Genomic DNA, 15,357 nt, shown 5'->3' on the forward strand with positions numbered 1-15,357 from the left:
GATTGGGCTACTTATACACTGGGGTTGCTACAGATTTTGAGCAGGATGTTCTCTACTGTTCCCTACCTCAATCAAATTCCAGGAAATAGACAGATGAATACGCAAAATAACGTTAGCGAACAATCACGCAAACTATTCATAAAGTTCCAAGACTGGATTAAAATATACATAAATAATACTTGATAAACGGGGGTTATCAAAATCATTAAAACGCCTTTACAATATACACATCTTCCCCCCTATACATATCTTCCTTGTAATTCTTTGTTAAGTTTATTTTGAAATTTTAAAATTGCAAATGAAATATGTCACGGTTCTTTGGTTTAGTAAAAACGTATTTATTATTTTATTGATTAATAGAGCTTAATAATCAATTATTAATTTCATAAAACAACGAAAATCCACTGCAAACAAGTAAAAGAACAATCCTACGCTACATATTAATAAGCTGTATATATTTATTGTCAATTATTGTATACATTTACTTAATTTTGGTATCCGCTCTCTAACGCCATCTATCGGAGCCTGTGAACAAGCGCGTGTACAGCGCCATCTCTGATAAGTTCTCTTAAATAAACATATTTGGAACAGCACTAAACTACCCGCTGACAACATTATACCTATTTAATAAGCTCACCCCCGGGCTGGCTACCTTACCGCCCCCAGGAATACTATGAGAGCAGTATCATTTAGCCGTGATCATCTTAAGGTTGAGCTACTTCAAGCTGATTGCTCCAGATTTTGAACAAGATAATTCCTGATGTGCCCTACCTCAAACATCCTTTAGCTATTATACATTTCTTTTAAAATCGTGAAAAAGCAACTACACTGCTAGTGCGAACTAGCCTGTCACGCATCGAAGCACAGGTGGGGCGATTGCCTTAGGTCATGAAACCTTGACTCATCCCTCAGTTATGACTAAACCTCGTAGCTATATCTAGCTACTGTGTAGGGCGTTGTTCATTTTGTCATTTGATAATATTTCGTTATATCATATAATTGCGTTTGCTCGCAAACGAAAAATACCGACAATCATCATCAATTACATCGATCTGAATAATACGACGGTCGAAGAAAAAATAGTCAAGGAAATAAATCATCATCATCATCACTTCAGCTTATTGCAGTCCACTGCTGGATATAGGCCTCCACAAGTCCGCATCAAATATGGCGCGAACTCATGTGTGTTGCCCATAGTCACCACGCTGGGCAGGCGGGTTGGTGACCGTAGGGCTGGCTTTGTCGCACCTAAGACGCTGCTGCCCATATTCGGCCTGTGTATTTCAAAGCCAGCAGTTGGATGGTTATCCCGCCATCGGTCGGCTTTATAAGTACCAAGTTGGTAGTGGAACTATGCTATCCCTTAGCCGCCTTTTACGACACCCACAGGAAGAGGGGGGTGGCTATATTCTTTGATGCCGTAGCCACACAGCAAATAAATAACACAGGAAATAAATACGTACGCGTTATTAGAGGTAGAGTGAAAAGTATCAAAATTAAATTTAAACAAACGAGAAACACCTACCATACAGCTAAAGTATATAAGCACTATATTTTATCTCAAGTCAATGATAGCATAAAACTAATTAATAAAAACTCGGAATGTTTGCATAACAACCCACATATAACGAGTGAATGCCTACGAGTCGTCACTGTGTAGTGACGTCATCGCCCTTATCTTTACATCAGGTGAGATACGGCCTTGTGATGAAACAATAAGACACTGTTTTATGATGGTAAGTCATGGTAGGTTAATGGACTGCAAAACACACCGAAATGTAATGTACGAGCATAACTTGCCAACGTCTGCACAAAATTGGGTTTTCGAAGTAAGACTTGTTCACGCACGCTTGACTTGAGGAGTAAGCTGGTGAATGTGTGAGGATATCGTTACGAAAAGTGTGATCGGGTGGGGCGAACGAAACGAGAGAGAGGTACGAGCACACGTTTTCTTTCTCTCTTTCTCTCATAGCTCCACGTTTCGTATGATTGATTATCTAAGACGCAGTGCAGGCATATCGTGCAGGCCTAATGCAAAATAAGTTTTACTTCAGTCGTGTGGTCTAAAGCACACTCGTTTTTTTGTTATTTAAAAAAATTGACAATTACAAAAAAATATAGCGTTAGGATGTTCGGCAGGTCACCTAGTTAATAATGGTTGACAGTTTTTAAATGGGTAACACCTAAATTAAAAAAAAATCTATACAATACACCCAAAGTCGTCTATTTCTAAAGTAAGCAACTTCATGCTAGTGTTATAGGTAACAGCCGTCTGGTATAGCTACATTTTTTTTTTTTTTGATAAACATACTTATAAGTAATATCTATATATAAATAATAATTAATAATTGTGTTTGCTCGCAAACGAAAAAAAGCCGACTTCAATTACATCGACGAGTAATACAACGTAGATCGACGAAAAAATAGTCAAGTAACTACGCGTTATCAAAGATTACTCAAAAAGTAGTTATCAGATCTCAATAAAATTTATATGTGACCACATGACAAACATCAGCTTTCGATTAAATTAAAAATTATTAAAATCGGTACACCCAGTAAAAAGTTATTGCGGATTTTCAAGAGTTTCCCTCGATTTCTCTGAGATCCCATCATCAGATCCTGGTTTCCTTATCATGGCACTAACTATCTTCTTTACAACAAAAAAAGAATTATTAAAATCGGTACATCCAGTAGAAAGTTATACGGTATAATACAACGTAGGTCGACGAAAAAAGCGTCAAGTAAAAACGCATTTGTTAGATATAACTCGAAAAGTAGTTGTTAGGTCTCAAATAAATTTAAAGGGGACCAATTGACACACACCACCTTTCGATTTAAAAAAAAATGTCGAAATCGGTCTACACTGTCAAAAGTTCTGATGTAACATACATTAAAAAAAAAAATACAGTCGAATTGAGAACCTCCTCCTTTTTTGGAAGTCAGTTAAAAATATATATATATTACACCCACACTCGTGATGGAAATCGAACCCACAACCCCCCGGAACAGAAAGCAGGGTCACTACAAACTGCGCTAACGGACTAGCAGTTCTTTTTCTTCGTGACACTCTTGACAGAGCTGTCGTGGTCATCACGTAGAGACTTCTGTAGGGGCAGTTGTTATGTTCTTCACTAGTAGAGTTACTTTTAAAAATTTTAAAAAAATTAAATAATAAGTTTAAAAAAAACCGAGCGCGCCGGCCTAGCTATTAAAATAATAAAAATACATTTATGATGATAGTTGTTTTTGTTCGCAAACGATATAAAAATCGACTTTAGTTTGCATCGTAATTATTAAGATACCTCAAAAAGAACTCTTCAGATCTCCCATCTAATATAAATGGAACCACATGAAACACCATCCAACTGTTGGTTTTGAAATACACAGGACGAAGACGGGCAGCAGCGTCTTCGGTGCGACAAAGCCAGCCTGCGGTCACCAACCCGCCTGCTCAGCGTGGTGACTATGGGCAACACACATGAGTTCGCGCCATATTTGACGCGAACTTGTGGAGGCCTGTATTCAGCAGTGGACTGCAATAGGCTGAAGTGATGATGATGATGATGATGATGACATGAAAAGCATCAGATTCCGATTAAAAAAAAATCAAGTAAAAAGTTATAAGGTAACATAAAAATAGTCGAATTGAGAAACGTTTCCCTTTTTTTAAGCTCGGTTAAAAAGGTCGACATAAGGGTTAGTGTAGTTCACTCGAATGACAGTCAGTTTACATGAGACTAAAATATTCCTCAAAATAAAAAAAAAAACGCGTTGTAAGGAACTTAAATTTGAATGTTAATTAGATCTGTGAATCATACCGACGACGATAAAACATGGCCTCTACGTAAACACTTTAATATCAGAACAAAATAAAAACGAATATCTACTATGACGACCGTTCCGGTTTAATGGTGCGTGTGGCGTGTCGGCGGGGCGTAGACACCGACGGTGCTGGTTCGATTCCTGCTCGTAGTGGATAGTTGTGTTAATATATTTTTTTCGGTATTTACATAAATATATCTTTCTGGTTTACCACCACTTGGTGGTCCACCGTACCTCGGAGAGCACGTTAAGCTGTCGGTCTCAGTTTATATCATACACATCTGATCGCGATCGTTACTTATGCTGCGCCAACACGCAGTGGAGCAGCGTGGTGGATTAAGCTCCAATCTTTTTCCTTCATGGAGAAAGAGGCAGAAGCCCAGCAGTGGGATGTTACAGGCTGAAGCGAACTATGTAATCCTATACCTACACGACAAGTGTTAATATTGGCAATTTCTTGCACCACTACATCAGAGCATTCTAAATGAAGCGGTATACTCGTAGGTATCGGACCTTAATTGAGCGCTCGGCGACAGAATGAAGTCGTAAACAGATAAAACAGTTCTTCAGTTCAGATCAAATGCATAGTTTACGATTCTATAATGGACATAAAGACAAATATTCATTTTTATATACATAGATAACCGTGCCGATGAGCGATGACTATACACAAATGAAGTCCTCTAGGGGAAACACCTTAAACAATATATAATGATAGTTGATCACGCTCGTTGGTGAGCGTGGGTGGATGATAGCCATGGGAAATAATGGAATAATGTTTGAGTATATTAAAAAAAATATATCAAAAGAAAATATATAAAAAGAAATGGATCAAAACATTTTGGAAGTGATGAGGTTAAGATTATTTCAATATTAATTTGTTTACTATAGATATATTAATAAATATAACTATCATTTATTCAAAATAATTAATGAAATTCAAAATCAGCAAGGAACTCAGTTCCTTTTTACAAAAAAAAAAAAAACTCAATCGTTATAAATCTAGTCAAGTCTTGCATGAAATACAGCTATTCAACTTTAGGCTGAAATGGCAGAGTGATTCAGTTCATACAGCGGTACTTTTATCAAAACATACCAATTTTCCCGTAATTATTTCAATTCGGAACTTCGCTTGTGAAATTCGTTGCAACAATACAATTAAAACCGTTCATTGTCAATCGTTTCGTACCGGTGTGCCAAATTTAACTGTCGATCGATGCTTTGAACCGTGACAGACGAAAAAACAAACAAAATCACTTTCACTTTAACCCAATAATGGGCACGACTTCCGGTGATGTCGACACTTGTTCGTTTGGTCATGGTTACTATTCGATTTTTGGATCATAGGATCATATTGTTTTATAGGTCACAGCTACTGCTCAGGTTTTTTTTGGTCATAAAGTTACGGTTTACAGCCTATAAAGTTCCTCGAAATGGGATCTATTTGACATGATATGTTTAAAATAACAGTCTAAATAAACAACTGCCATTGTATAGATCAAAATAGGGCCATATTCTTTCGGGGGTTCAAAAATACACTACCATCTGCGAACAGCCAGACCGCAGCAAACTACGACGAGACCACAACTGGCCACAAAGCGAGAATCAAAGTTGTGACAGTCCCTATATCATGCGTTCTGGCTATTTTGTCTTCTTCGTCCCGGTTTTGACAGATATCAAATGATAACTATATGCGTCACCGCGTGTGCAAGTGTATTCAAATAATTCTGTTGAAGTTGGAAACAGTTTTGGTTACGTGTGTTTTATAAATTGTTACACATAATGTTACCTTAAAAAGTTATTTTTAAGGTACAAACGCGAAAACGCGATTGAATATTGATGCTGATTTGACTTTTATCCTCATCCAAAAATAAAAATAAAAAAAAAAAACAAGATCTAATGATCTTTTTTCTTTTAATAAAAACTTCCCAGTGTTCTTTCTACCTTGTGGCAGGAATTTAAATCAAAACGTAATCATAATTTTCTTTCAAATTAATTCAATAATAATAATGATACAACTTTTTTGGATTTTAGCGCGGTTATTAAGTTTTTTAAATGCCCGACGTTTCATTCAGTAAATTTATCGTTATACTTAACTAAGATACTCATTTCAGCCTATCGCAGTCCACTGCTGCACATAGGGCACCCTAAATTCGGGGAGGCTAAGATACAGACCGACGAAAATGGGAAAATTTTAAATTTTGCTTCAGTATCGATTATAGACCTTAGTTACGTCTATGTATATCCTTTACAAAATATATCCAACATACATAATCGGTTAATTACATATTCTTATATATAAATTTTTTTGTCACAGTTTTAGTTACCATACTCCTCCGAAGCGGCTGGACCGATTTTTTTGAAATTTTGTGTGCATATCGAGTAGGTCTGAGAATCGGCCAACATTTACTTTTCATACCCCGAAGTTATAAGCCCCCCTCCCCTTATATGGCAAAAAAAAAACGTTTGCGGGGTTAGCTAGTAGTTTTACAATAAGCATAGGTTCTATAATGACATAACTAAATAAAATCAAACTTAACCGTGGGATTTTCGCCAAGATACCAAAACAAAAACACCTATTTATCTTGTATATTACGTATGAAAGAAATACACAATTTACATAATTTGCTATATAACAAATATACCAGTTATAGTACATAGATTCTAAAGTAATTTAGAAATAAGTACATAATTAATTGTTTCCTGAAATTATGCCGCATCTTCCGCTGTCATTACGAAAGAAATAAACAACTTCTAGACGTGGACATACCCACATACATAGCAATACTAAACATAATATTAATTCTTGTATAGGATTCGTTGTAAATATCCCATTTTACAAATAAGTCAGTATTAGTGACCACGAAACTTGAAAAAGCTTATAAAATTAGGATGTTTGTTCAACTAGATAAAATTATATTTGACAAACTATCTGGTACATAATTGCGTTTGTTTGCAAACAAAAAGAAACGACTTTAATTGACGTAAATATAATAATCAATGTAAAAATATTCAATTAAACACGTATTATTTGGGATAAAAAGAAATGGTTGTCTTTAAAATTGGTTTAGAGACAATAGACAACGTCATAACAAAACGTCTCTTCGGACGTATAGGCCTATCAAGTGGAAGAGAGTTAGATGTGGCGCAAGCGTATATTGAGCGTAACGCTACAATGAGTCATCCTTTTTCGTGCATGTAGCCGGCGTTCATTTATTAGACGTTGTAAGTAATTGTCAGATGTCAATCAATTTTAAATGGGATCACAGCGTACAACCTTTCGAGGTTAATAAGGATCGAAAAAACATTAAAAACTATTACAGTCCAATTGAAAACTTTTTTGAAGTCTTTTAAAACTTATAATTTTGGTATGTTTGTACGACAAGATAAAATTGTTTTACAAACAAACTGATACAAGGATATCTACGTTAAAGATATAACAAAGTACTTACATATTAAAATTCAATTGATGTTTCAAACAATTACATTATAATGAAGCGAAGGTAATCACTGCACTGCGCAAAAACCGGTAGTTCATATAACCACATAAAAACCGTTTATTTTGTTATACTATCGATAAACACGCAAATTCAAAATGTAAAAAGTTGCTTATTTGATTTAGAACAACAAAATAGTTTCTTTATTGGCATCACATCACACCAAAATCGTTTTATATTTAAAATAAAATAAAAACTACTTTTTGTTTACTTGACTGTACTTGTTTAATTTAATGACACCGCACCCCAAAATCGTTCTATATTTATAATAAAATAATAAAATAAAATAATAACACAATCGATCATTCAAATATCAAATTTAAATTTAGAACACAGTTTTTATTTATTTATTATTACTTTTTAATTTTATTGATAGTACACACAAAAAGGTTAACACATCCAATATGGCGTTTAATATTTGACATATATTTTAGCGGGTAACGTTTTCACGAAACGGCTCGGAACGCCGTTCAATTTTGTACTAAACCGCTAGTTTGTGGAATCCTTCTACTTGTTTATGGTTGGTTTACATGGCGCTGTTTTTTTTTTTCATTCTTTTAAATTATATTCCATTGTTATGAGACAAATGTTGGGAATTTTACACGCTAATGTGGACAGTTTTATTTAGTGATTATAACCTACTTTTTTATTTTACTGTTTTATTTTTATGTATTAATAAAATATGCTATATTCCTTCTCCTACATGGGGAAAGAGGCCTATGCCCAGTAGTGGGATATTACAGGCTGAAGCGTGCTATATTAATAAGGAAATATTAAATATATATTTTTAAAGTTGCTTTAATAAAGTATTCCATTTAAAATATTACATTATTTGTATATCACATTTAAAATACACATATACAAAGTATATACAAGCGAGATTTATATTCTATATATACAAAAAAAACATGAAATAGTAGCAGCTATATATATAGGTATATAGGTAGTACATGTGACTTTATTTATTTGTATATATAAGCGACATATAACAAACGTTTTTCTATGCCATTTTTACTGTACATACCGTGACTCAGAGATAATAGCCGCTATTGTGTACATAGAACAACGCGGTGGAAATGGGAGCATTAAAATTTATCATTACCTGCGTTTATTTTATACAATATTATTTATTAAAAATATATGAAAAAGAGCGGAATCAAGCATATACTTTGCTTACAAAGATTTAGCGTGCAACTAACACACAAGATCAAATCGCTGATCCATCATAAACAAGTATCTTATCTTTTTATCTTGATTATCTTCTTTATCTTAATCCTTTAGCCTTTCAGGGATCATGAGTGTTTAGTAAAAAAATATTAGACGTCGTCGAAATCAATATACATTATAAATATCTACACAAAAAAGATAAGAATTAAAAAAGAAACGAGTGTGCTTTAGACCACACGACTGAAATTAAACTTACGAAACGTAACTCTCTCTCTTTCAACTTCCGTTCGCCTCGCCCGATCACACTTTTCGTAACGCTCACATCACGCATTCACCAACTCACTCCCCAAGTCACAGGTGCGTAAAGAAGTTTTACTTCAATAATTGTTTTGTTTTCTATTAATATCATAAAAATTCCAATTTCGCGTTTCCTAAACATCTCTGAAATACAGACATCGGTCACTTACAATTTTATTTTATGCGTCTAATTTTATTCTATATGTATATCTATAATGTCACAAACCAGCATTGCTTTTGCAACATTTTTCATTCATCATCATCATCATCATTCCAGCCTATTGCAATCCACTGCTGGACATAGGCCTCCACAAGTTCGCGCCAAAAGTGAACTCATGTGTGTTGCCCATAATCACCACGCTGGGCAGGCGGGTTAGTGACCGCAGGGTTGGCTTTGTCGCACCTAAGACGCTGCTGCCCGTCTTCGGCCTGTGTGTTTCAAAGCCAGCGGTTAGATGGTTATCCCGCAATCGGTCGGTTTCTTAAGTTCCAAGGTGGTAGTGGAACCTTGCCTTAGTCGCCTCTTACGACACCCACGGGAAGAGAGGGGGTGGCTATATTCTTTGGTGCCGTAGCCACACAGCAATTTCATTCATGCTTAGCTTCTATTGTTTGTAGTGTGATGCTATATGGCTGGCTATACATAGGTTTCCTCCATTAGCTATTCAGCAATAAAATATTTTATCAATTGTAACCAGTAACTTTCCTGAACTCTATGCGTTCGACCAAATTAACTCTTCAGCTTTGTAATATTAGAATAATACCACTTCCAAGATGTTTTATTCTATGGTTAAATTTCTGTTAGTAGTTTAGTACACTCAGAACCAGAACTGTTCTAAATTTTTGTGTACAAAAATTTAATTCTTCGAAAATCTATTCTTTATTAAACTGTAAAAGTTCCAATTCTGTGGATTAATTATATTTTGAAAACAATGAGGGTAGTCTATAAAACATACTGCAGTCTAAAGTGTATTATTTATTATTTTTGTCTGCTTTTTGGTCAAAAATCGAGTAAAAACTACTGAATTAATTTGAATGAAGCTTCGCACGCTTAAATTACTGACATCGTAATCCTCAGTATAAGCCGCCGATAGTCACCGGTTTTATTCCAATTTTATGTTTCTATGTTGTTATAAGTTAGTAATATTTGTTTTTTTTTTGTCTTGGTATATGTCCGAGCCTCGCTGAGCACGTTAAGCCATCGGTATCGGTTGTTATCATAGATACTTTATAGCAGTTGTTACTCATGGTAGGGAATAACCCACTCGAAAAGGAGCAACGTGATGATTTAAACTTCAGACCTTGAGAAATGTGTAGAGAGGAGGCCTTTGCAGTGGGACGTTTAGAGGCTTTTTTGAGGCATTCTGTACGTACATTTTTGATGTTATACATCATGAAAAAACCCACTCCCTAAAGAGACAACGAAGAAAAAGTAAGCAACGTGAAGCTAGCCAATAAAGTATCACTTTTTACGTGCGTACATAAGTACACACTCTTTTTTTAATTAAGGGGTACAAACAAGTGGATAGTACCATCTGGTGTTAAATGCCGTCGCCCATGAATATCAACAACAATAAAGAAGTTGCGGGTGCGCTGCCTGCCCAGATTAATTTAATTAAAGTACAGAACAAAGATGATTAAATAATTTTCGTGTAACAAGTTATCTTGTATAATTTTCTGCCAAGATCGAAACAAATCGGTCAAGGTTTTGCGATTTTTACTTAAAAAAAAATATTCATTAAAACTGTTCTACTTTTATGATAATTATCTCATAAAGTTACCGTTTAAAAGTGAATTAAAAAACGTCATAACCTTTATTCGGAAATACCTTAAGAAAGGTCACTTTGAGAACCTTATGAATGTATTATTGGAATTTTTAAAAGTATGCGAACTGTTTGTGAGAACATGAATGGACACAGTTTTTTGATATTTCTTGTAATTAAATATTTGTCATCTATAATTGTACAAGCAAGAAGCATTTAATTACCCCACATATACTACACACCACTTCCAGTGGCGTATTTTAAAATTCAGCGCCCCGGACCAATAAAGTTTGCCGCTCCATAAAAATATAAGTGAATAATTAAAGTGTAGATTTATTTTGGAATTTTTCGGCTGACCTTCTTCACCTTTTTTGGTCACACTCTCCATAAAATTTCCGCATATTATATTAGGTACAAATCGATTACAGCAAATAATTATCGATTTTTGTACAATTCAATATTTTTTTTGACCTTTTTGGCCCTAGTAACACGGCCTTGACCATTTTTAAGCTATACACAAGAAAATAACTATACAATAAATCTTAACGCTGAGTGGCAGATATATCTTTAGCCACACTATTCAATCAAAGCGAGTTATAAACTTCATTCTAGCTTTAAAATCGTAATTTTACAAATTATAATTATACTAGCTGTACCCCGCGATTTCGGCCGCGTTAACTTGAAGGAAAAAACGGCCTTAAATATTATTGTATAGCTTACATCCTCCTCGATATATGAGCTATTCAACACAATAAATAATTCATTTCAAGCCAGTAGATACTAAAATGATTGAAACAAACAAACAAACATTTCAGCTTTATAATATTAGTAGATATTGTCTTTGATAAATTAATTATAGTTGAGGTGAAGCCCCCACTAGGATTTCGGGATATAGATTCTGGTGAGAAGAATCGGCAAATAACAGTATTGTGTAGTTCAATCAGTCAGTCAGTTCAATCTGTTGCAGTCCACTGCTGGATATAGGACTAACCTGTAGAGTTATATTACTTATATTACTATTATTTTATTAAAATAGTGTAATTTTAAAGCATTTATTATTATAGGCTGCAATATATTTCTTTTCTTTCTTCTTCCGAACGTTAAAAAACAAACATTACGATTCAGCCCGTAACATCCCACTGCTGGGCATAGACTCCTTTATCCGTGTAGACGGATCGGAGCTTAATCCACTACGCCGCTCCACTGCGGGTTGGCGGATTATAAATAAATAAATATTACTTAATTGAACACTTTTCCATTCATCTATACACGAATCAATTAGCCTAACTAAAATGGTTCTATCTCTGTCATCCACAAACAAAACTATCATCTATCTTTTTCATACATATTATAAGTTTGCAGGACTTTCTACTTTATTACCATTATAATAAGCACCATTTTCTATTAAATAATATTAAGGTTATGAGTATAGTCCCATAATTGAAGATCATTAAGACAATGGAATACGATAGCAACAAACGACTGCAACTGTATATGTATATATATACGTGTATGTTTTGTGTGTGTGAGTGTGTGTGTGCGCGTGTTTGCGCGTGTGTGCGCGTATGTTTTTGTGTGCGTGTGTGTGTGTGTTTGTGTGTGTGTGTGTGCGTGTACGTATGTGTGCGTGTACGTATGTGTGTGTGTGTGTGTGTGTGTGTGTGTGTGTGTGTGTGTGTATGTGTGTGTGCGTATGTGTGTGTGCGTATGTGTGTGTGCGTATGTGTGTGTGCGTATGTGTGTGTGCGTATGTGTGTGTGCGTATGTGTGTGTGCGTATGTGTGTGTGCATGTGGGCGTGTGTACGTGAGCATGTGGGCGTGTGTTCCGCAGTGTCAACACCCTAGCGCCATCTAGTGTTTGGTCAGTGACTCTAGGTTAACGGAAACGTCTTTGTCACATGTCGCGGTCCATCTTTGAACTTTTTCATACAAAGATATTTTTCTTCTTTCATCTACCCACCGTACTCCATAGCTTCTAATGTCATCAGTCCGGTCCAATGCAGTGATTAATGGTGACTATAAGGACGACGACGAGGAGTCATCACCGGATTGATACCCCCAACGGATACAAAGTTACTAACCGAACAAGACCACCATATTTTAAAAAGGCCATGATACTCATAAGGCGTCTCTTCCTGGAGGCATGTCCTTGGCCCATTGGGCCTGTCTGTCTATTTGTTCCGACTAATCTCTGAAACGGTTGGACCTATTTTGACGGGACTTTCACTGGCAGATAGCTGCTGTAGGAAGGAGTAACTTAGGCTAATTTTATTAAAGAAATGTATTTATTTTATAACTCAGCGAACGGAACAATAACTCTTTTGTTAAGTTTCACGCGGACGAAGTCGCGGGCACAGCTAATAAAAAATGCATTAAATCAATAAAAAAAAAACATTATACACACTACCATTTATTTGACACACGCGCGTCAATCAAATTGAGAATCTCGGAAACGGCTCCAACGATTTTCGTGAAATTTAGTATGCAGGGAATTTCGGGGGAGATAAATAAATCTAGCTAGGATTCATTTTTAGACAATGTGGTTTAATCCCTATTTTTAGGCAGTGAAAAAATGGCTACAATATCGTTAGAATACGAAAGTAAATTTCGCACCTGTCAATAAAGTAATAGCTCAGAGGAAATCGGCCGGTCGCGATCGAGCGAAAAAAGCATGGTTCCAAATCCTAAAGTTTCCGAGATCGATTATCATTTTTTCTTTTTTTTTTCTAATTACACTCGTTATTTTTTATTTAAATAGCCAGTTCATATTTTTTATTATTATGTCGGTAAAATCGAAAAATATTATTCATATTTTATCTTTATTATTTTTTAATAATTTTTTATTTTTGACTTTTTAAACCTATTTACTTATATTTTTTATTATTGTCCGTAAAAAAAAATATTATTGATATTTTATAAATATGTAATTCGTATTTAAATATGATTTTCAAAAAACACGATTTACTAAAAATACCGAGCTTAGCTCGGTCACCCAGGTACTTATATATTTAAATTTACAATTTAAATAATAATGGTCCCAATTCGACCACTGAGCGACCACTAGTATAATTATAAATAAACTAGCTGTCAAACCGCCACTTCGTTCGAGTAAACTGCACTAAACCGTTTGTCGACCTTTTTTAACCGACGTCAAAAAAGGGGGAGGTTAACAATTCGACTGTATATTTTTGTGTGTCTACCTCAGAACTTTTTAATGGGTGGACTGGACTGATTTTGATAATTCTTTTTTTATTCGAAAGCTGGTGTTTGTCACACGGTTTCGTTTAAATATTTTAGTATTTTGTTTGCAATGGTCTGGACGTTTATGCGTGTGTGTTGTGTGACCCTGCCACAGATGTTAATCCTAGTGGGGGTCGATATCTGAGTTAGGTTAGGGGTAAACGATATCAAGGTTGTATACCGCAAATGAGGCACAAGCTGACATTTTCCTGTTCAAGTACCTACAAGTCTTTGTGAAAACTATTCCCGTCACAAAAAATACGCGAATTAACCCATTTTATAAGGTCAATAGATTTCCTCGAATGCTTGTGACATATACATTTTTCAATCATTACAAATTCACTCGTACATTTAAACCAGCTTTATTAAACCCATATCTTTGTCATTTATATAATCTTGTACCGGAAAATAATTAACACCACCAACATATACCTACTCACAAGAAGATACACCGTTACAAGAAATTCATATCGCCTTCACTAATGCCCTGACATCTGGCGTCTTGATCACAATCATTTAATTGTTCTATATATTATAAACCAAAAATATATTGCAATCAAAGGTTAAGAATAGTTACTGATTGTGGGCCGACTTATGGCTAATCAGCCCTTTCTTTCAGGTATCCCAAACACGAAAAGAAAAGCTTAATATCAAAAACGGGCATTTGGTACGTATTTACGTAATAAACTTACGCATATGAATGAAAATAAAAAATAATACAGAATGTATCCCCGTTATAAAATAATAAATATAAATGGAAGATGTCTACGTAAAATCGCCTTCGGGGACTGGATGAGGATTGCGGAGAACCGAAATGTTAAGAGCGAACTTGGGGATGTCCAGTTGTGGACTATGATAGGCTGAAAAAAGTCTACCTTAATTGATGATTGATGAAATTAAAATGTACTCACATTCTCTCTATCCACATCGAGCTGAGACTCTCTCTTCGGCAAGCTGAACCCCCTCCCTGAATCCTTCTTCTTATATCTCTTGATATCCGTCGCAAACTTCTTCTCCACCTGTCTTCTAGCGTTTTTGAACTCATCTGCGACATTCTCACTTGACTTCCAGACTTTCTTACTTAGTATCGGTTTAGGGATTAATTCTTCCTTTTCTGTTTTCTGTGATGCGTTCTCGAAGTTCTCTCGAAGTTTCTGGAAGTCCGATTTGGTTACATCCGGTGTCGGTGAACGGGACACTTCGTAGGGTACGTCATAGATTTTTTGATCCTGAAAAAAAAACATAAGCAACTTGAGTAAAAAACAATCATTACATATATAATGCCTGTGCTATGTATAAAGTTGAATTAATCGTAACTTTTTTTGGTATTTTTTAATTTACTTAGATTTTAATTCCATAAAACCTTGGGTAAAGCTTTAGATTAGGTAAAACCGAATTTCGGGACAGTGGGGGGATGGGGGGGGAGAGGGTGGAGAACGCTACCCCTAGTACCACTGTCGCACCTCGGAACCCCATGGTTATGGAGATATCCATGGTTAAAGTTTTGAGGTTAGAAGAAGAATTTCGAAAGTTAGAGGAACGCTTGGCTCCGGCGCTACGGGAAGTGCAG

The 15,357-nt window shown here is 35.4% G+C and overlaps 1 protein-coding gene across 1 annotated transcript in view; it reads right to left on the reverse strand.

The window, feature by feature from the left end:
- The window catches only part of LOC123668091, a 75,394-nt gene that overhangs the window by 18,620 nt on the left and 41,417 nt on the right, over positions 1-15,357 (reverse strand). The window contains exon 2 of the mRNA XM_045601885.1: positions 14,699-15,016. Coding sequence (XP_045457841.1) covers positions 14,699-15,016 — 318 coding nt within the window. The remainder of the gene's footprint in view (positions 1-14,698; positions 15,017-15,357) is intronic.

The sequence above is a fragment of the Melitaea cinxia genome, chromosome 30 (genome assembly GCF_905220565.1).
Source record: "Melitaea cinxia chromosome 30, ilMelCinx1.1, whole genome shotgun sequence".
In the NCBI taxonomy this organism is placed as follows: Eukaryota; Metazoa; Arthropoda; class Insecta; order Lepidoptera; family Nymphalidae; genus Melitaea; species Melitaea cinxia.